At 41.4% G+C, this 20166-nt stretch overlaps 2 protein-coding genes across 2 annotated transcripts in view; one reads left to right on the top strand and one right to left on the bottom strand.

Moving 5' to 3' along the window:
• LOC113233837 (adenylosuccinate lyase) overlaps positions 1 to 1238 on the top strand; it is a 66941-nt gene extending 65703 nt beyond the window's left edge. Inside the window, exon 3 of the mRNA XM_026469054.1 lies at positions 92 to 1238. Within this exon, the coding sequence (XP_026324839.1) occupies positions 92 to 1106 (1015 nt within the window). The 3' untranslated portion in view covers positions 1107 to 1238. The remainder of the gene's footprint in view (positions 1 to 91) is intronic.
• A 39-nt stretch (positions 1239 to 1277) lies between these two features.
• Positions 1278 to 20166, bottom strand: part of LOC113233836 — a 54333-nt gene continuing 35444 nt past the window's right edge. Inside the window, exons 3-9 of the mRNA XM_026469053.1 lie at positions 11023 to 11258; positions 10048 to 10245; positions 9307 to 9430; positions 9059 to 9169; positions 7722 to 7875; positions 7087 to 7299; positions 1278 to 6897 (exon numbers count right to left, since the gene is read on the bottom strand). Of these exons, the coding sequence (XP_026324838.1) occupies positions 1586 to 6897; positions 7087 to 7299; positions 7722 to 7875; positions 9059 to 9169; positions 9307 to 9430; positions 10048 to 10245; positions 11023 to 11258 (6348 nt within the window). The 3' untranslated portion in view covers positions 1278 to 1585. The remainder of the gene's footprint in view (positions 6898 to 7086; positions 7300 to 7721; positions 7876 to 9058; positions 9170 to 9306; positions 9431 to 10047; positions 10246 to 11022; positions 11259 to 20166) is intronic.

The raw sequence follows: 20166 nt of genomic DNA, 5'->3' as shown, positions 1-20166 counted from the left end.
ACGTGAGTCGACTAAATAATATCGTATCTTGAAAAATATTTCATTTACCCTGTAATATCAATGAATTCATTACAAAATATTACATTTTCAGATCGATCCCAATTCTTGGTTTTACGCACCTCCAACCCGCTCAGCTGACAACAGTCGGCAAGCGAGCTTCGCTTTGGCTAAGTGACTTGTTAATGGACGAGCGCGCACTCTCCCGTGCCAAGGACGATCTGCGCTTCCGTGGAGTCAAGGGAACTACCGGCACCCAAGCCTCCTTCATGCAACTCTTCGATGGCAACGGTGAGAAAGTCCGTTGCCTGGACAAACGTGTCGCTGAATTAGCTGGCTTCGAAAAGCGATACATCGTCACCGGACAAACGTACTCCAGAAAAGTTGACATTGAAGTTATTGGGGCTCTGTCAAGCCTCGGAGCCACGATTCACAAGATGTGCTCAGACATTCGAATTCTTGCTTCCCGCAAGGAGATAGAGGAACCATTCGAAACGTCGCAAATTGGTTCAAGTGCGATGCCGTACAAGAGAAATCCTATGAGATCTGAGCGATGCTGCGCGTTGGCTCGTCATCTGATTACTCTTCACGCGAACGCAGCTAACACACACGCTGTTCAATGGTTGGAACGTACTTTAGACGATTCTGCTAATCGTAGACTCACTATCGCTGAAGCTTTCCTAACCGCAGATGCCACTTTGATAACCCTCCTCAATGTCTGCCAGGGACTTGTTGTTTACCCTAAAGTTATCGGTCGCCACATCGCACAAGAGCTACCTTTCATGGCTACTGAAAACATCATTATGGCTATGGTTCAAAATGGAGGTGATCGTCAAGAGTGCCATGAAAAAATTAGGGTGCTGTCACATGAAGCAGGTGCTCAAGTGAAACAACATGGATTGGACAATGACTTGATCGAGCGTGTGAAGAATGATCCTTACTTCAGTCCTATAATTTCACAACTTGATAAAATTCTGGATCCTAGTACTTTTATAGGCCGCGCCCCTGAACAAGTCGAGGAGTTTATTGCAGAAGAAGTAGAAGCTGTCATTGCAAAGTATAAAGATACTTTAGTTGAAGTTGAAAAACCCGTCGTTTTAAATATTTAAACTCCTGCTTGTAGTACATACGCAGACAGTTTTTATTGGAATATTAGTATCATGACTGGTTAATAGTGCCTAAAAGTGTAAGAATGTTATTTCAGTACTTTAAGAAAAGCCAGTTTGTTTAATGTCATAATATATTTACAGCGTATTATTTCTATAATAAATTTATAAAAATACGAAAATGACTTCACTATTTTACACATATTAAATACTAAATATCGTGTCATACTAAATGAACTAGATAAATGGTAACTCTTATAACCGATGTTGCCGAAAATTTAAGAAAAGAAAACGTTGCTTAGCTACTAAAAGTTTGAGTACAGATAATAAATAACTAGAAGATAACATTAACAAATGAAACAAATAAATTAGAAGCTTTTAACATTAGAGAGACGATTCCTTGAAACAATTGTGAGTATGTCGTCACAATTTCGATGGCACGGTGAGATTCGTATCGGCCGCTGCGGCACTTGATAACAACTTTATAAGGTGTTTGTAAGAAGAGTATCACCTTGGCAAGCTGGACCTTGACTGGGCCAATTGCAGGCACCTATGCTAGGGTCAAAACTAAGTTGAACTGGGCAATTGAACGTGTGGAGAGTGAACTTCTGTTTGTTGCAGTCCCATCTGCAAGCGTAGAACTTGTTACATTGCTTTGGGTGACGGAACAATCCGGCTCTTTCACATTTGATTCCTTGCAGATCGTCTCTCCTCGGTGCGGTTGCTTTCACGACTGGACCAACCTCTTGGTTCAACAACACTGTTTTGTAAGTAGGTGCGATAGTCACAGCCATAACTCGTGGTCGGATTTTTACCACTCTCTCAGTTACTGTTACCGGCGTACTGGAGACGTAGTTTTCGGAGTAGACTTCTTTAATTTTGGGAGTTATATCTAAATTTTCCTGGTAGTCTTGATAGAATGAGTCATCAGGAACAATAATGGGATTAAACGTGGTCTTAGTCACTGTAGGTACAGTAACAGTTTTGACAGTTTGCAATCTGACTGATTTCTGAGTCCATTCATTGTTGTTAATGTCTCCACGGTCATCGGCATCACTGTAATCATCGTTACCATATTCATCAAAGTCCTGTTGTACCTGCACGTTAGGTCTCCTTCCTCTCAAAACCACAAAAGGTGACTGGCAACTGCAGACAGCACCTAATTTCCTTACTAATAGCGGGTTGAAATCGTTGATTTTAGTTACTACAGCAACTTTAGGCTTAGTTCTTCTAACGGGAATGGAAGAAACTTCTATCAATTGTTGCTTAACTGGAGCATAAGCTGAAGTTACTGCTTTAGGTGTTGCAGAGTATGCCTCAGTGCTGGAAATAGTAGGACCAGCTGTCGTGTACGTAACTTCAGATATTAACCCGGCATCAGGGCCAACGGTGCCAAAGCCTAGAAGTTGAGATTTTGCTGTCTCCACTACGATGTTTTGCTTTCTTTTCGATGTTGTAGTTGATTCTAAATATTCTTCCTGATGAGCGTTGTTTTCAATGTTCTTAAGTCCAAAGGTATCAAACTTTACATTTCCTTCCACTGGCGGCAAATATTCGGGTGCCCTATATGCGGCGGTGTATTCAAGAGGCGCTTGAGTAGTTGACTTGTAACGTAGCCTGTTCTTACGGGCAGGCGACGGTGTGCGAGTAATTTCATACGAATAAGGCTCATATGTTGAGGATATCACAGGAGCCGCTGTGGTATAAGTAACTGGAGATACCAGGCCAGCATCAGGTCCTACGGTACCGAAACCAAGAAGATTTGACTTCGCTGCATCAACAACAATGTTTTGCTTCCTTGTAATAGGTGCTGCAGTCGTGGAAACAGTATATTCTTGGTATGGGTTGTATTGTATTTTAGAGGTTTCATCAGAAATTTTGAAATTTTCATAAGAAATGACGCTGGGTTCTTGAGGAGGAAGGTATTCCCGTGCTTTGAATGTCGTAGTGGGAATCTGTGTAGTTGATTTTACAATAGGTCTCGCTGTAGTCAATGGTGGCAAGTAACTATTGTCCACTTTAGGAGGCAAATACTCTGGAGCACTGTAATCTGGCGGAGGTGGTAGATATTCTATAGTAACTTGAGGTGTTTGCGTAGGAGGCAAATACTCCTTGGTTGTGGAGTATGCATATGTAGGAGGTTTATAAGTACTGGTAACTACAGGAGGTGAACTCGAAACCACAGGCGGAAGATACTCTTCTGCCTTATATCCGACTTGAATTTCAGGAGCTTCATAAGCAACTTGGGACACCTGATTGTATTTGGTGATTTTGGTATCAGGGAACGAGGAAAATTGAACAGATTCTATCTTCTTAGAGTGTTCATTATGGTGTTTGCTGAATGCTATCTGCTGAAGTGATGAAGTATCGTAATGTTGGGAATATTCATTGGGATTGTAATCGTACTGGTCTTGAGTTTGGTGGGGAATAGAGCTCTGTTCAATTACAGGCGCCGCAGTGGAAGACACTGTGTAAGTTTGCTCATATTGTATTTTTGGAGGAATATATTCCGGTGCTTTGTATGCTTGTACTTTCTTAGGAGATTCATATTCAGCATAATGATCTTCGTAGATAAGAGTCGATGGTGTCGTAGATACGAATACTACATCTTTGCCGCTATTTTGTTGTCTCTTCTCGTTGTAGAGATGGTAACTCTGATGAGATACAAGGTTAGCATCGGAATATGCCTTTGCGATATTCAACTCCGCCTCTCTTTGAATCTCAGGTTGATTGTATGAATAGCCTTCTTGATTAAACTGCAGATTTTGTTGAGAAAATTCGTATTGAACTGGCTGACTCACGAAATGGTTTACTTCATGTTGTTGGACAACAGGCTTGTAAGTTTGAGTGTAAACAGCGCTCGGAGTCACGTTTTCTATGTATTTTAGAATAGGATTGTTATATACGGTAACAGCAGGCTGGTAAACTTTTGGAGCGACAGTAGACACTACCTTCGGAGTCTCAACTTTGTGAATTGTTTGAGAGCTGTATGAATGTGGCTTGTATGTGGATGATACAGAAGCCGGTGTAGTATATTGGATTATATTAGGTGTCTCTGCGAATTGCACCGCAGGCTTGTGGTATTCGTAGCCGGAGTCAGGTTTTTCATAGGAATACCCTAAGTCTCCTGAAATTTGGTACGTGTTAACCTTGTTAGCTTCTACTTTGTGGAGCGTTTGATGACTGTATACTTGTGGTTGGTAGGTAGACACTACTGCAGGCTGAGCAGTAGTATATTCTACTACAGTTTTAGGTTGTTCAAAGGTGATTTCCGATTTATATTCATAATTATTGGCTGGTGGCAAATATGCGTTGCTAGTATCGACCCTAGCGGATTCTACTTTATGTAAAGTCTGATGACTGTATGTTTGTGGTTGGTAAGTGGATACTACCGGTTGTGCCGTTGTATATTCTACTACAGTCTTTGGTTGTTCGTATGTAATTGTAGGTTTATATTCATACGTATGGACTGGTGGTAAGTAAGCGTTATTTGCCTTAACATTAGATTCGATTTTGTGGATAGTTTGTTGACTGTAAGACTTAGCTGTTGGTTGCACGTACACAGCAGGAGTGACTGAAGCTTCTTTGTACTTAAGAATAGGATTCTCATACACCGTCACCGCTGGTTGATGGTAGGTCAGTCCCACTTGAGGTGCGGGTGTTGTAGAGACGTATTTCGGACTTTCGTACTTATGGAATGTTTGTTGACTATATGAATGAGGTTTGTACGTGGAAATAGTAGCTGCAGGCGTTGTATATTGTATGGCAGTCTTTTGTGCTTCTTCGAACTTAATCTCAGGTTTAGGGTAATCATAGCCAGATGAAGGCTTTTCATAATTGTAACCATAATCGTCTCCGGAGTAAGTATTTACTTTGCTACCATCAACTTTATGTAACGTCTGGTGGCTGATGACTTGAGGTTGGTAAGATACCACAGGCTGTATGGTTACTGGTTGAGTAGTAGTATGCTCAACAACAGTTTTAGGTTGTTCATATATTACTTCAGGTTTGTATTCGTAAGCATTGGCCGCCGGAGGTAAGTAAGCATGGTTTGTTTCGACTTTGTGAATTGATTGTTGACTAAAAGACTGGGCTGTTGGTTGGACATAATTGTTTGGGTTTCCTGTAGTGTAAGCGACTAATTTCTTAAAAGGTTCTTCAGTGACAGGTACAGGGTTAGGGTAGTAATACCCAGATTCTATTGCTGGCGGTAAGTAAGTGTTACTTGTTTGAACATTGTGCACAGTTTGTTGGTTGTGACTAAAACCTTGAGGTTTGAAGGTGGATACTACAATTTGTGGTGCCGGAGTAGTGTACGAAATACCTTCTTCAAATTTAATGTTTGGTTTAGGATAGTTATATCCTGCAGAAGGCTTGGAGTATTCATATCCTGACGATTCAGTCTTAATGTTAACGTTTACGCCTTGATTGTAATCAATGGTTTGAATCTTAGGGGCGATGGTAACAGCGGTAACTGTAGGTTGAACATAGGTAACGTCTGATTGGGTAAAACCGAAAATCTGTTTTATACTCGTCTTTGGCGTCTCTGGGACTAATGTAGTTTTGTAAGTAGATGTAGGAATAGCGGTGGTTACAGAGAAGGGAGTTTCAGTAGTAGGAATACCAGATGTTGTAGGAGTAGTGACGAAACTGTAACCATCTAGATTGTTTTGATCAGTTCCAACATGGTTAATAGATACTGCTGGCTGAGATATTATTGGTAAATGAGCGTTGTGCAAGGTTTGGTGGCTGTACAAATGTTGAGATCCTTTGTTCGCTTCATAATTAAACTGATCGGTATATCCCGCGTCTACCAACGTTGTTTTGCCAACCAATCCAACATTAACAGCTCCAGCGGTCAAAGTATGGGACGCTCCTGTGTAAGCTTTAGAGTCACTCAAATATTGTCCTCCGTTACCATTGCTGTAACCTCCATTGTAGGTATTAATATTGACAGTTTTACCTACGTTCCCGAAATTTCCAATATTGTGCTCCTGTCTGTAGACACCAGCAACATATTGGCCAGAATTGTCCTGTTTGTAGGAGCCGGAATAATCAGGAGTGTATCCGGAATAACCAGCGTAGGCTGTAGAATCAGAGTAGCCGGATGATCCAGTCTTTTCTGATGACCCAGAATAGCCAGATGAGCCTGAATACCCAGATGCTCCAAAATAGCTGGACGATCCAATATCCACATAAGCTCCAGAGTTGTCATGGATATATTGTCCACCATTACCTTCATACTTGCTTCCACTTTGTGACGCGGAATATCTTCCATAATCATAAAATTCTGCTGCCTGTTTGTACTTCGAGTCATCATGTACATAGGGTACAGCAGGAGAATCAATGTGCTTGTAAGGGTCCGCATAATCACCCGAAGGGTCGTGCACATATTGACCTGAGTTATCATTATATTTCCCACTACCTGAAATACTTGATAAGCTGGAGAATCCATTACTAAGCCCATGTCCTCGTCTAGCTACTTCTTCTCGGGTAGGCAGTCTATAATCGTCTAGAATCAAAGAGCCGCTGGTGTATTTTGTAGGTTGGACTAAACTAAAAGAACTTGATCCGTCAGTTTGCGTCAAGCCATGAGAAGCAACTCCATGGGTGGCCTTGTATCCTTCATTATTCAATTCTTGGGAAGCAATGAAGTTAGAGTCGAGTGCATCTGCCTGTGTAAGGAAGCCGGTTTGGATGCCGACCAGATTATCCAAGGATGCTCCAGAAACTAGACTCTGATGGGCTGCAATGTTGATAGCATCTGCTGTTTGACCTTGGAAGCCAACTGCTCCTGAAATAATACATAGGTATTTACTTAAGAATATTTAGATACAAATTACTACTTCATCTAATTTTACTAATGTTATACAACGACACTGGGCATGAATGTTTGCAACTCTATCACGTTACAACAGGCAGTGCTCTCGGCGTACTTTTATGATATTTCTAGATAAAATTACAGCACATTTAAAGAACTTACCGCTAAGTGCAGCTCCGGAGTACCCAAACGCCTCAGCCTCGTATCTGGCGATGTTTCCACAAGCCGGAACGAGCCAGGGCCAATCGCACTTCAGCTTTTCGGCGTCAAAGCCGAGACCGAACGGGCAGCGGAACTCATAAGCCGTAAGGGGAGCCTTGCCGTGATCAAGACACGCGAAGAACCACCGGCAGTTTTCAGGGTCCGCGTAATATCCTGTAAATGATGGTCCCAGTTTTAGACCAACAATAATCCTAATTTTCCTGTGCGAGTAGTAAAACCCAGAAAGTAGACAACATATCCTAATTCTTAGAATGTTGCCAAGGGTTTTGTGTACGATACATAGGTAAGTTTATACAAAATAAGTAGATATTAAAATACCTGGGCAACCTAATATAAGTTCTTAGGTTATCGCGATACTCACAAAAAATGAAACTATTTTTTCGGAAGCAACGTTTCGGGCCCTTTACAGCCGTGATCATGAGACCTGTAAAGAGCCCGAAGCGTTGGTTTGTTTGAAAAAATTATACGCGCCTTAGAACCGAATAAATTGTTTCATTTCCTGAACATAATTATAAGGTTTATTTTTTTTTGCGTTTGCTCTCCGATTCAAAAAGTATCTAATAACTCCTATATACCTTCATGATCAGGGCAGACAAATCGGGTCTGGGGCACAGGTGCGATCTCGGATGACCCAGGGCAAGCTTGCGAGTGAGGCAGGCTGCCTGGCCACACGCACACCTCGTAACGCGAGTCGAACGCTAGACCTGCTGGACAGTCGAACTCGAACACCTGATAAAGGAAATCTTTTTGAGAACCTGAACTGCCAAAGTTCGATTCTGCATAATTATCTTCGTTTCGTGTGTTCATTTTAAGTTATGAGACGAAATAAAAGTAATATAAAAATTCGCATAAATTTTATAGCTTAGTCGGTTGAACTTTTCTTCGACCGTGAAGATTTTTCGCCGGTGAAGAGTATCTTTTTTGCATCGTGTCTGTTAAGCAACATCAGACAACATTATCGTCGTACGACGGCGATTATTTAGGAAGTGAACTTTTTGACGACGGTTTACCTTGAGACCGTATTTCAGTATTCTTCTGACTAAAAAACCCGAAAAGTTATTTTTTTATATAATATCAAATGACGGGACGGACAAGTCGTGCGCCTGATGGTCAAACGCCTGTCCATACCAGTTGCAGTGCCATTCAAAGGTTTAAATCGAAAATATCTGAGGGGCACTGCCACTGCGCCCGTCACCCTGCGATATAAGTTGACGAGCCCTACGTGCCTGTAATTTCACCAGCACCCTTATCCTTCAAAACCGGAACGCAGTAATGCTAACATTGCTGCTTGACGGCAGAAATAGGTAAGGTGACAGTACTTCCCTGGACGAAATCGTTCACAAGGAGCTCTGCTGTTACTAAAAATATATGTTAATCTGCAAAATGAGTTTCTTCCGGGTGCGACATGGATTTCGGCGACGTTGCTCTCTAATCGACCACTCTATGGCGGTCTTTTAGAGAATCAGTCTCCTTACAATATTTTATGGTGTAATATACAAAGCTGCGACTTACCCCAAAACATTTTATGTCATGGGAAATCTTCATTGTTTTTTTCCCCCGCCATATGTAGCGAAATTACAATCGCACGTAACTGTTTTGTTCCCTCGATGACGAGAAAACTTAGAAATAAATTTAAAAACGTACAAATAGAACATAGACATTCTAAATACAAATTTAAAAAAGAATGAAAGAGCTGCCAGTATTATTATATTTTGTTTTTTAAAGTCAAAGTTTGACTCAAGAGTTATGAACAGACGGGGTATAAGTACTTACTAATTTAGAAAATTTGGAATCTGGTAGGTGTGGGAAAATAGTTGATTTCATGGCTGTAGTTCTTTAAAATATCTAAACAAATGGGACCTTAATAATATCGTTCAATATTGTCACAGGTAATTGCAGCAAAAACACGTACGGTGAATTCAGGCGAAAGTTGATCAAACTTCACGCAGCGGTAGAATCGTGCGCAGGAACGCGGATGCACGAAGTAGCCTTGCCTGGAACACGAGAACTCCGTACGGGTGTCCTAAAACGGTACAATGTTAATAAAGAATTTCTGTAACAATATTTATATACTGTAATTGGCACGGGTTTCTTTCATCGAAAAGGTATCAGGCCTTAAATGACCAGTCTAGCCTTAAGCAGGTAACATAAACGCATTACCTCTCTGATAGAGTGTATGACGCCATCGGAGTCGACGACCTGCGTGATTCTATACGGGGAGATTTGCAGTGCATCTAGTGCGCGCGCATGGCCCCCGGCTGATAAGATTTCGTGCTCCAAAGATCTGCAATCATGATGTCATATGTTTCAGTATGTCATATGTTAGTCTACACTAACACCACATACAGGTTGACTAAAACCAAATACATACAGACTGTGACTTAAAATACTTGTAATGTAGCAGGTAGGTTTTTGACAATCTCGATGGCCCATTTGTTTGTGTTGCAGTGTTTCCAAATTAGTCCCGGTCTAGGCTTTCTGGGTAGTACCTACCCCGGACTGACTTCCGTTGCTTTGGAAGTATTAGTACAGGAAATTAGCACACACTCATAGCCCTGTACTAGGAAAATCCTGTATCGCGAGTGCCATGGACAAACACATAGACAACCACAAATTACACCCAAACTCACTAGAGATATAAATATAGGTCATACAAAAATTCCGGGACCTCTCCGTAGCAGTCCAGCATTGTAACCATTCGGCCACGAAGAGAGTTAAATTAGTGTGTTTGTCTGACTCATTTCTTTACGAGAACTTAAATTCTCTGGAAAGTGGCATATGACCTATTTTGTATGTATAACAAGCAGAAAAACGTCATCATCATTGACCTACCAGGTCAATGATCATCATGATATGTTCGGGGTCGCCTACATCCAGTGAACATTATAACTAAGAGTTTACCTAAGCACAGCCGCTCTAGGTGCCCTGCTCTGCTGATTCAAGACCTTCGCGAGCGCAGTCTTAAGGCTGGCCCCACACGGAGTGTCAGTATCGCGGTCCGCGCCGTGCAGCGCCAAGCCGGCCAGTCCGCGCACACGCACGTACTTGCCCTTCACGTCCGCTGATGACGAGTCTTCGAACGACATCCATGTCTTGTCTCTGGAAAGAGATACAAAACTTATTTTTTCATGCAAACAGATCCAATTGCTTTAGCAGTGTTGTCACTTTATCGACATTTTCAGTTGAATATGAGCTAATGCTCATATGTCGATAAAGTGACACAATGTATATGTATTAACATAATGTTGTTGCCGTGTCAATGTTATTGACAAATGAATTAAATATACATGAAATCATTACATCTTTTAACCGACTTCAAAAAAAAAGAAGTTCCAGGTTCTCAATTCGACTGTATGTTTTTTTTTTGTATGCATGTTTCGCGATAACTCCATTTGTGAACCGATTTTCATGATTATTTTTTGTTGGAAAGAAGGTACAGTCAATAGCACATCAAGCTTGACACTTTGTACTTTGGACTGTTCTTATCGTAAGCGGTATAGAGTTGGATTTAAGTCTTAAGTGTCAAGCTTAATGTGCTCTTGATCCTGTACCTCAAAAGTGGCTCCATTTATTTGAAGAAAATATTCCACCTCTAACGGTGGCAAATTAGGGTATGAATGATTTTTGAGGTCGGTTTTTTTAGTACTCTATACTGAAATTATTGGTATAATTATTTAAATACTGTTTTTTAAACAACAGGCAGGGTCATCACAGATGTCCTCTATTACACAAGAAATAGTTCAGCTTCTTAATCACTACTTACACATGGCATGATGTGGTGGTTGTGGTAATGTTGTACTACATTATTATCAAAGTTAACACAGGTTAGTATACCGGCAATAACAACTCATCTATCTAAATGTAATAATTGCTCACTTAAAAGCATAAGGCGCTGAGAGATCCTGATCCCTCTCTAAAGTCCATCGTCCCTTCTGCAGAAGCCGGCAAAGTTCGGCTTGGTCTATTTCTTTAGGTTCGTCTTCCGTGGTAGGACTGCCAGGCGTACTGAGCGTCTCGTTCAAGAGGGTAAACTTGCGGGCTGTGGCCGGGAGGCTGACCACGATCTTGGACGCTGGAACGCCCAGACCCACTACTAGGTCTACAACGGAGTCCTGTAAAATAACAAGATATTGTGTTATTAAACGCACATAATGTATGCAATAACGCACACACTCTTCACCCCGCATTGAGGAAATCTTGTGCCGGGGACACTGCCATGAACAACGACAAATTACATCCAAACTCACGAGTAAATGTACATACCATACAAATCTCCCAGCCCGGAAATGGAACCCGGGACCTCTGCGTGGCAATCCAGCATAATAACCATTCGGACAGGGAGGCAGATTAATTATAGTTGTATGTACAGATTTCTCTATTTTTTATTCTACTAATTATTTTTATGCATGTAATCCATAATCATTCTAAAACGCAATTACGTTAAAATTAAATATTATGTAAATGCTTAACTGTGTATCTATTTTCTATCCAATTACTAATCAAAGACTAAATTTACTAAAATAAATTTAATATACCATCTCATCCAGCTATAAATTTAAAATGACCATCAAATGTCTAGCCTAAAATTGCTGGTCTTATTTAATTAATGCTCTCATATGATAATATGATCATATATATCAATATTAATGCAAAATGCATTAATGTTGTTTGGAACAAGAACCTCGATGTACCTAGTTAAATAGTCTCTTCATCTGTACATTAAACTTTCATATCCATTAATTATTTATCCAAACAAATAACTGATATATCGAGTTCTTAGATTTTCGCGATTGTTACACATAAGAAATGAAACTATTTTTCGGAATTTAAATCGCGTATATTTGTATTTTTAAACAAACCAGCGTGTTGGGCCCTTTACAAGTATCATGAGACCTGTAAGGGGCTCGAAGCGTTGAAACGTTGGTTTGTTTGAAAAAACAAATATACGCGATTTAAATCCGGAAAATAGTTTCATCTCCTAAATAATTGATATGTTAATCTAGGTATTAGATTTAAAATACAACTGTGCTTTTAAGAAGTGTACGTCTTTATCTCTGGTACTTTCATTTCAATAAAAAACCGAATAAGGATGTATACATAAAGTTTTCTCCTTTAAATGTCCAAGAGCGATAGTGCTATACAAGGTGTAAATTTGAGACGGGACAGCAAGCCCAGCTACCTCAATCGTTGTAGTTATAGGAAAACGGTTCTAGAAGATTATTCAAGAATTTTGAAGATATTTTGATTGGCATTCACAGATTTTAAAAAAATGGTACAGTCAGCAAGATAAAAGGCAATTTTGACAAAAAAAAAAATTTTGCCATTCGATCCGGTCTCTGGTAAGGATCAATAGTCTCTATGGTACCAACTGAGGTAAGAGTACTCGAAATGGCAGAAGTCGCAAAAAATCTTTTACTACACATTTTAAATGAAAAGTTTTTGTTAGAAACGGAACTGGCCACTAGTCTACAAATAAGACTTAAGTAAAACCAAATTATAATCATATCACTATTTTTTTAATTTTTTACGGCTTAAGAATACATTGTCGCCTCCCCATACATGCCCGTGGGGGTCGTAAGAGGCGACCGAGGGCGTCACAAGTGTCCATCTGCTTAGCGTTGTGGTAGGCTTTGTGCCGACTGGATAGCGACCACAGTACACACGGCGGAAAACCCTCCACAGTGAAACGCTTTTGCGAATCGCGTTCAGGGATCAGTTGGTGTACATCCAGTGCACGTGGAGTTTTCGGCGCGGTATCTGGGAGGACTGAGGCGGATATTCGCCATGTCACTTGTTGAGGGATATCTAGTTGACCTGCCGCCCAGGGAGACCCGTAGAAACGGTTGTCCGCTGGCCGCCCGCGGTACAGTACAGGGGCCCAATAGGGACTAACTACCCCTAGAGGCTGCCTCACCATGCCGCGCATAATCTTGGGGTAGGTCGTCGTGCCGGTTAGTGACCGGAATATGGGGTCCCGGCGGCATATCCCGGGGGGGTACGGGGGCCCTTCCGTTCGGCGGGTCAGCCGGCTATCCTTCAAAAGATCAATGGCATGTATTGCAGTTCCCCTCGTTTTTCTTCTTCGGTGCGGTGCCGAAAGCTTCAACTCTTCACACTACCGTCCTTCTTACCCACCATGACAGCTCAACATAAGAATGCAGATCGTTCAGCGGTGCCTAATCCCCCCACCGCGTTTATTATTGAGTTCGCTAACATCCGCGGACTCCACTCCAACCTCAAAGCTGTCCACCATCACCTCGAGACAGCCCGGCCTGCCCTGCTTTTCCTGACGGAGACGCAGATCCGCCGTCCGAATGATATGAGTTACTTGAACTACCCCGGCTACTCGCTTGAGGAAAACTTTCAGGCCAAAGCCGGGGTATGTGTATATATTTGTTCGGATGTGTGCTGTCGCCGTCTGCGCTGCCTGGAGGACCCCTCCTTTTCCACTATGTGGGTGCTCGTAGAATTTAGCTATTCAGCTAGAGTCTTCGCGTGCTTATATAGATCCCGCAGCGGGGATGCGGAGACAACTAGGCTCTTTGACCAACTGAGCCAGGCGACTCTTGACGCGCAGGCGCAGTTCCCATCTGCGGAGATGGTCGTGTTGGGGGACTTTAATGCTCACCATGAATCATGGTTGAGTTCCCTCAAGACTGACCATGCAGGAAGAACTGCCCACGCTTTCGCTCTCACGCATGACTTGACCCAACTGGTAACCCAGCCCACCCGGGTTCCAGACATATCGGATCATGCACCCTCTTTGCTTGACCTTCTGCTCGCGAGTCACCCTACCTACTATACAGTATCAGTCAGCGCCCCTCTGGGAAGTTCTGATCACTGTTTGGTTGCGTGTAAGGTTTCCCAAATGCCTCCAACTAAGCTGAAGGAGGTCACTTGTGGCATTTGGCACTACTCGTCGGCGGATTGGGATGGTATGCGCGACTACTTTGCGTCCATCCCTTAGTTGCAGCACTGCTTTGCGGGAAAGGATGCCTCAGCAGCTGCCGATGCTGTTGCCGATGAGATTGGAACGGCTATGGATTACTACATACCGTCTTCCAGTGTCATCGCCAATCGCAGAGGACGCCCTTGGTTCAATCGCGAATGCATGGACGCTGTTAGTGAGAAACAGGCTGCATATCGTGGTTGGATCAAGAGTCGTGTAACAAAGGATCCCAACCTTACGTCCCTTAAAGCAGCCTATAACAAAGCAACAGAGTTTTGCAGGAGGGCTTACATAAGAGCGGATGACCAGCGCGTTTCACGGATTGGCCAGAAGCTGGTGGCCCATCCCACCGGTAGCTGTGCCTACTGGAGCCTGGCCAAAGCCGTGCAGTCCAATTTTTGTCGTTCGTTGCTGCCGCCTTTGAGGTATCCCAATGGATTTTTGGATTGGATTTTGGAATGGAGGCCTATGGCCCCGAAGAGAAAGCCAGTTTATTGGCCGACCTTTTTGGGGCTAACTCGCGCATTCACGACCAAGATGCGCAACCGCCGTCAATTCCCCACTGCGGAGTCACAATGCCTGATATAGTTATCAAACAATGTGATGTCCGCAAGGAATCGCAGACTCTTGACGTGCGGAAGGCCTATGGTCCGGATGGGATACCTCCTATCGTCCTTAAAAGGTGTGCGGCGGAGTTGTCTCCCGTACTGACGCGCTTATACCGCCTCTCATACCAATCTGGTAACGTGCCCCTAGCTTGGAGGGAGGCCAACGTGCAACCTATCCCCAAGAAAGGAGATCGGTCTGATCCGACAAACTATCGCCCAATAGCTGTCACTTCAGTTCTCTGCAAAGTGATGGCGCGGATTCTAAATATCCAGATAATCCGGCACCTGGAACGTCACTCCATTCTTAATGATCGACAGTACGGGTTTCGGCCGAACCGATCAACGGGTGACGTTCTAGCGTATCTAATGCATCTCTGGAGTGAAGCTATCGACAAACAGGGCGAAACCTTAGCGATAAGTCTGGATATTGCTAAGGCCTTTGATCGGGTCTGGCACCGTGGTCTCCTCTCCAAGCTTCCGGCATATGGTCTTCCCGGCCGCCTTTGTGAGTGGATCTCGGGCTTTCTACGCGAGCGAAGATTGCGTGTCCTTGTTGACGGAGGCACTTCGCGGCTCGTGACAGTTAATGCTAGGGTGCCACAGGGCTCCGTGCTGTCGCCCACGCTGTTCCTTCTGCATATCAATGACTTGTTGCCTCTAGGCAACATTCATTGCTATGCAGATGATAGCACAGTGCACGGTTGCTATTATAAGCAATCGTCAAGCAGCCGGGAGGACCCTGAGAGAAACCGGGAAAAACTTGTCGCTGAGCTCAACCATGTTTTGGAACATATATAGTCGTAGGGCTCCCGAAACTTGGTTGAGTTCAACGCGAAGAAAACCCAGGTATGCGCGTTCAGCTCCAAAAAATCCCCATTCCTTCCACTTCCCTATCTTCAGGGTACAATGCTGACACTGCAGGACAAGCTCAGCCTACTGGGAATGAGCATCCGGAAGGACATGAGCAACAAAGATTATATCGAGAGCGTCATCTGTACTGCGTCGCGCAAGCTTGGCATCCTGAACAAGGTGCACCGATTTTTTACTCTAGAGCTGCGATACCTGTTGTATAAAGCTCAGGTCCGAAGCAGCATGAAGTACTGTTCGCACCTTTGGGACGGCTCTGCCAAGTACTTGCTCGATGCCCAAGATGGACTACAGCGCTACGCCTTCCGTGTTGTCAACGATCCTCATGTAACTGAGCATGCGGAGTCGTTACAGCTTCGCAGAGATATAGCGTCTCTTAGTGTATTCTATCGCCTGTACCACGGTGAGTGCTCTGAAGAGTTATTCAACCTTATCCCTTCCTCTCCTTTCCATCAGCGGACCACCCGTGCCGGACTGCGTTGCCACAGTTGGACGGTCAGTTCAATACCGTCTCGCACTAAAAAGTTTGGCAATTCGTTTTTATGCCGAACCATCAAATTGTGGAACCAACTCCCGGCGCATGTATTCCCTCCCCTCTATAACATCGGGTCCTTCAAACGTAGTGTGAAGAAGCATTTGGCCAGATCGGCAAAATGATAGTGACGGAGTGAAGATATTTGTGTTTTCCATCCGTTACTCTCATCTCTGGACTGTATTCGCACTTTCCATCAGGCGCGGTGCAGTCATTTGCCGAGAGAAAAAAAAATTTGGGACAGCTTTGTTTTGTTTTGTTAATAGAGAATTGTCACTTTTAAGACGATTTTTAATCAAAATGTTCTCAAGTGTAGAAACAAATTAATTGGAACACATGGTCCTATCAAATGGCTACCGCGCAGCCCTGATCTGACGCCCCTTGATTTTTTCTTTGGGGCTATGTGAAAAATTAAATTTATAAAAAAAATCCAACAGTGTTCAACAATTGAAAGACGCACTTGCAGCAATTTTCAATAGAATCCATCTGAGTAGAATTTCAGCAGCTACTTGCTCTTTGCGGAAGTGAGCGAATCAATGCATCCGCCAAGGCGGCAATCAATTCGAGTACTTACTATCATAGGCTTTTTATGTTATTTTGCTTTTCGCTATTGTTTTTACTTTGAAATACATAATATGTTGTCAATTTGTTAGTTTCCTTATTGTTAGTTTCCTTAACTACCTGGAATAACTGATTACTAAATAGGTCCCTACAAAATGTATGGTAAAAAGTTTTTTGCGATTTCTGATATTTAGAGTACTCTTACCTCAGTTGGTTCCAAAGAGACTATTGATTCTTACCATAGACCGGATTGAACGGCATAAAAAAAAGTTTTGTAAAAATTGCCTTTTATCTTGCTGACTGTACCATTTTTTCAAAATCTGTGAACGTCTCAATAAAAATATCTTCAAAATTCATGGATAGTCTTCTAGAACCGTTTTTCTGTAACTACAACGATAAGGTAGCTGGCCTTGCTGCCCCGTCTCAAATTTACACAGGATAAAGCCAAATTCATCAAAAGAGCTAACAATAAAAAATCCATCAATTTTACTCTTTATTAGGTAGTGATTCGCCTTCACATAGGTAATATCAAACAACGTGATGCAATACCAACACTAGTTCACTCGAAGGAGTACTTTAAAATAAAAGTTAAAAGAAATTCAAAGAAAGTAAGTAACCTTCTAGATAAAACATGAAATAGTATTTAAAAAATCTAATGGGTACCTATAGGCCAAGAGTCAAAGCAAAAAATTCAGTATAAAACAATAGCAATACCATAGTATAATAAGACAAGTATTGTAGCGCAGCTTGTATGTGTGCACGACAGCCGGGTGCCATGTACAGACGCACATATTCACACAATCCTGAGGTGCATTCACGTTGCATAGCGAGGGTTGTCGCACTCACTATTCTTTATAAAATTGAAGCGTTCGCTCGGTGTTTAAGTAGTGACATCAAATATTAGACGTATTTATTGCTGTGTTTATGTTTGTTAGACCAAGGGTGCCTCGAATTCTGAAATACTTAGCAATTTCTATTCATGTTTATATGTACAAATTCGTGACTGATATAAAAATGTCAAATACGTAAATACTGCATTTAGAAAAGGTTATTTCAATAAAGCACGAGAATACTAAATAAATAAATATTAGACAACATCACATACGTTGTTCTGATCCCAAAGTAAGTAACTAAAGCACTTCTGTTATGGAAATCAGAAACAACGACTGCACCATAAACATCCAGACCCGAGGCAATATAGAAAAGTTAGTTTTTCTACATTGATTCGGCTAAGGATCGAAGCTGGGACCTCAGAAATGGCGTCACCATGAAAACCGGTGTGCAAGCCACTCAACCACCGAGGGCCTTGTCTAAATACTGTGATGAGCACCTTATGTCGTCAAATTATGTTTACAACCTGTAGGTACAGGTAAAATAATAATGTGACAACCCTACGCTTTGAACGCAGTGTAGGTATTGACGCGCTGAACCGAGGGAAGTTGCACTATTTGTTCCAGTTATACTGTGGCAATAATTTGTCAATTACGTAATAAAATGTAACCAAGCGGGTAGTTAACATCTATATGTAGTTACCGTAAAAGGCGCGCATTGGACCACAAAACGCATTATACAGGTTTTTATTATCTTCTATACAATATTAACACAATATGCTGAACGTTTTGTATTAGTTTCTTCACCTTAATGACAGTAGATTAAAATCAAACTACGTTAACGTAACTTGTTGAATAGCAAATCCATTAATCAAATGGGTTAGTAACAAAATCTTGACCAATGACTTTAATATCGTAAATTAGCTCTAACGTAGTTTATCGTATTAATAGGCTGGTATTTTGCAACACCACGTTACTTAAGTAAATACTTTAAAGATAGACAGTTCAAGTTTTTTGTTTTAAATTGAATAATCTGGTTTACTGCAAAAGGTTTGGAATTTTTGTCCACTTCGACGGCTGCAGTGCACTGGATTTGTACTAATTGGTGACGGGGCCTGTACTCAATATTGTTAAAGTACTGTAAAGCCAAAGTCTTTTAATCTCTTTCACCGGTATCGAGTAGGTATTAATTGCTTAAAATAGAATCTACTCTCTTGTGTTTAATTTGGGTTCGTCCGTTATTACCAGTAATCGGAATCGAGGGAGTTAATCTGTCTAAAGTACAAATATTTTCTTCGTTTGGATTTCCCCATTTCGTCACCAATGCATATAAAAGTTCTTTTTTTTTTTTTACTGTTTTTTTTCTAATAATTTTGATTCACGATTATTTTTTAAATGGCTAAACATGTAAATACGTAAATATCTATAAAAACACAATCATCTATGTATAATATTATTTTTTGAGATAATAATTTGTTGTAATTTATTGCAAATACTTAATAGGACATAATAATTTGACGCCAATGTACACACACCTGCACATCAAGCTACACATTGACATATCTTGTTCCGTAGCACTGGAGGCGATTTTCGAACAAAAATGTGTAGTCTGGTGTGCCGGTGTCCGTACTCAAATTTCAATAAATAATACACATTTTTTAAAAATCAGTTCCGAGAAATCCAGGGATTTGTAAAAAGGGAACGTCCTCGTTATTCTTCAGTTTAGCTAAAAGTCCATATCAATGCCTTGTCCTGTAATATAGTACCTATATCTTTCTACATTATGCCACACATATCTGAAAATTCTCCCTTATTGAATGTAGTTTAAAAAGAGACAATTAACGTCATTTCCATAGCGTCATATTTGCAGTTTAAAACAGTCAAGTTAGTTCTAGGTTAATGTACCAAACTGTGAGTTGAGACAAAATTCCTATTGAATGATCAAACGAGCCTGTGCGCGTAGGCTCAAACAGCTGATCGCTGATTACTTTGATTGCGGCAATATGCCGTTCGCATTGAAGTGATTGGCTGATCCAAATTCATGTGCAGCGTTTAATGGTCAAAGTTTCAAGACTATTTAGTATTACTTTTACTTTGTATGTACTTTAAATTCTACGCACGTTGTTATTGTAGTCTTTTTAAAATTGTAACTTAAAATAAGAGGAGTGTCATAGACAGAGATGGGTAAGCGCCCGGGTTTTAAACCTATTAACGCCAGAAATCGAGGGCAAAAACAATATAGAACTAAATATTTGTAAATCGAGTTTTATTCAAATATAAGGATATTATTTATTACCAAATGTTTATTGCTTACCATATTTTGCTTTTTTATTGAACCGATTCGCTTGTAAGTCGCATTAAAATTAATTGATACAAAAACTAGTTATTATATACATGAATCGATTTCCATAAAAATTTAATAGTAATGTGCATCCTTATCATCGGCGCTTTCGGTAAAAAACCAGTTAAAATCCGAGCGGATTGATTAGACTTTAATCCACTGGCTATCTCTGGTCATAGTTTCAAAAATAATAAAATGATAACTACTCTATTAAATTATAAAGAAACTTAAGAAAATAATGTCTTTAAAACATATTCTATCTTGTTCCAGAACTCTATAATAACGCACACACACACACACACACACACACACACACACACACACACACACAC

Source organism: Hyposmocoma kahamanoa, unplaced genomic scaffold (assembly GCF_003589595.1).
Source record: "Hyposmocoma kahamanoa isolate Upper Pololo Valley unplaced genomic scaffold, ASM358959v1 80, whole genome shotgun sequence".
Lineage (NCBI taxonomy): Eukaryota > Metazoa > Arthropoda > Insecta > Lepidoptera > Cosmopterigidae > Hyposmocoma > Hyposmocoma kahamanoa.
The sequence above is the reverse complement of the archived record's forward strand: the minus strand, read 5'-3'. Positions and strand labels throughout refer to the sequence as shown.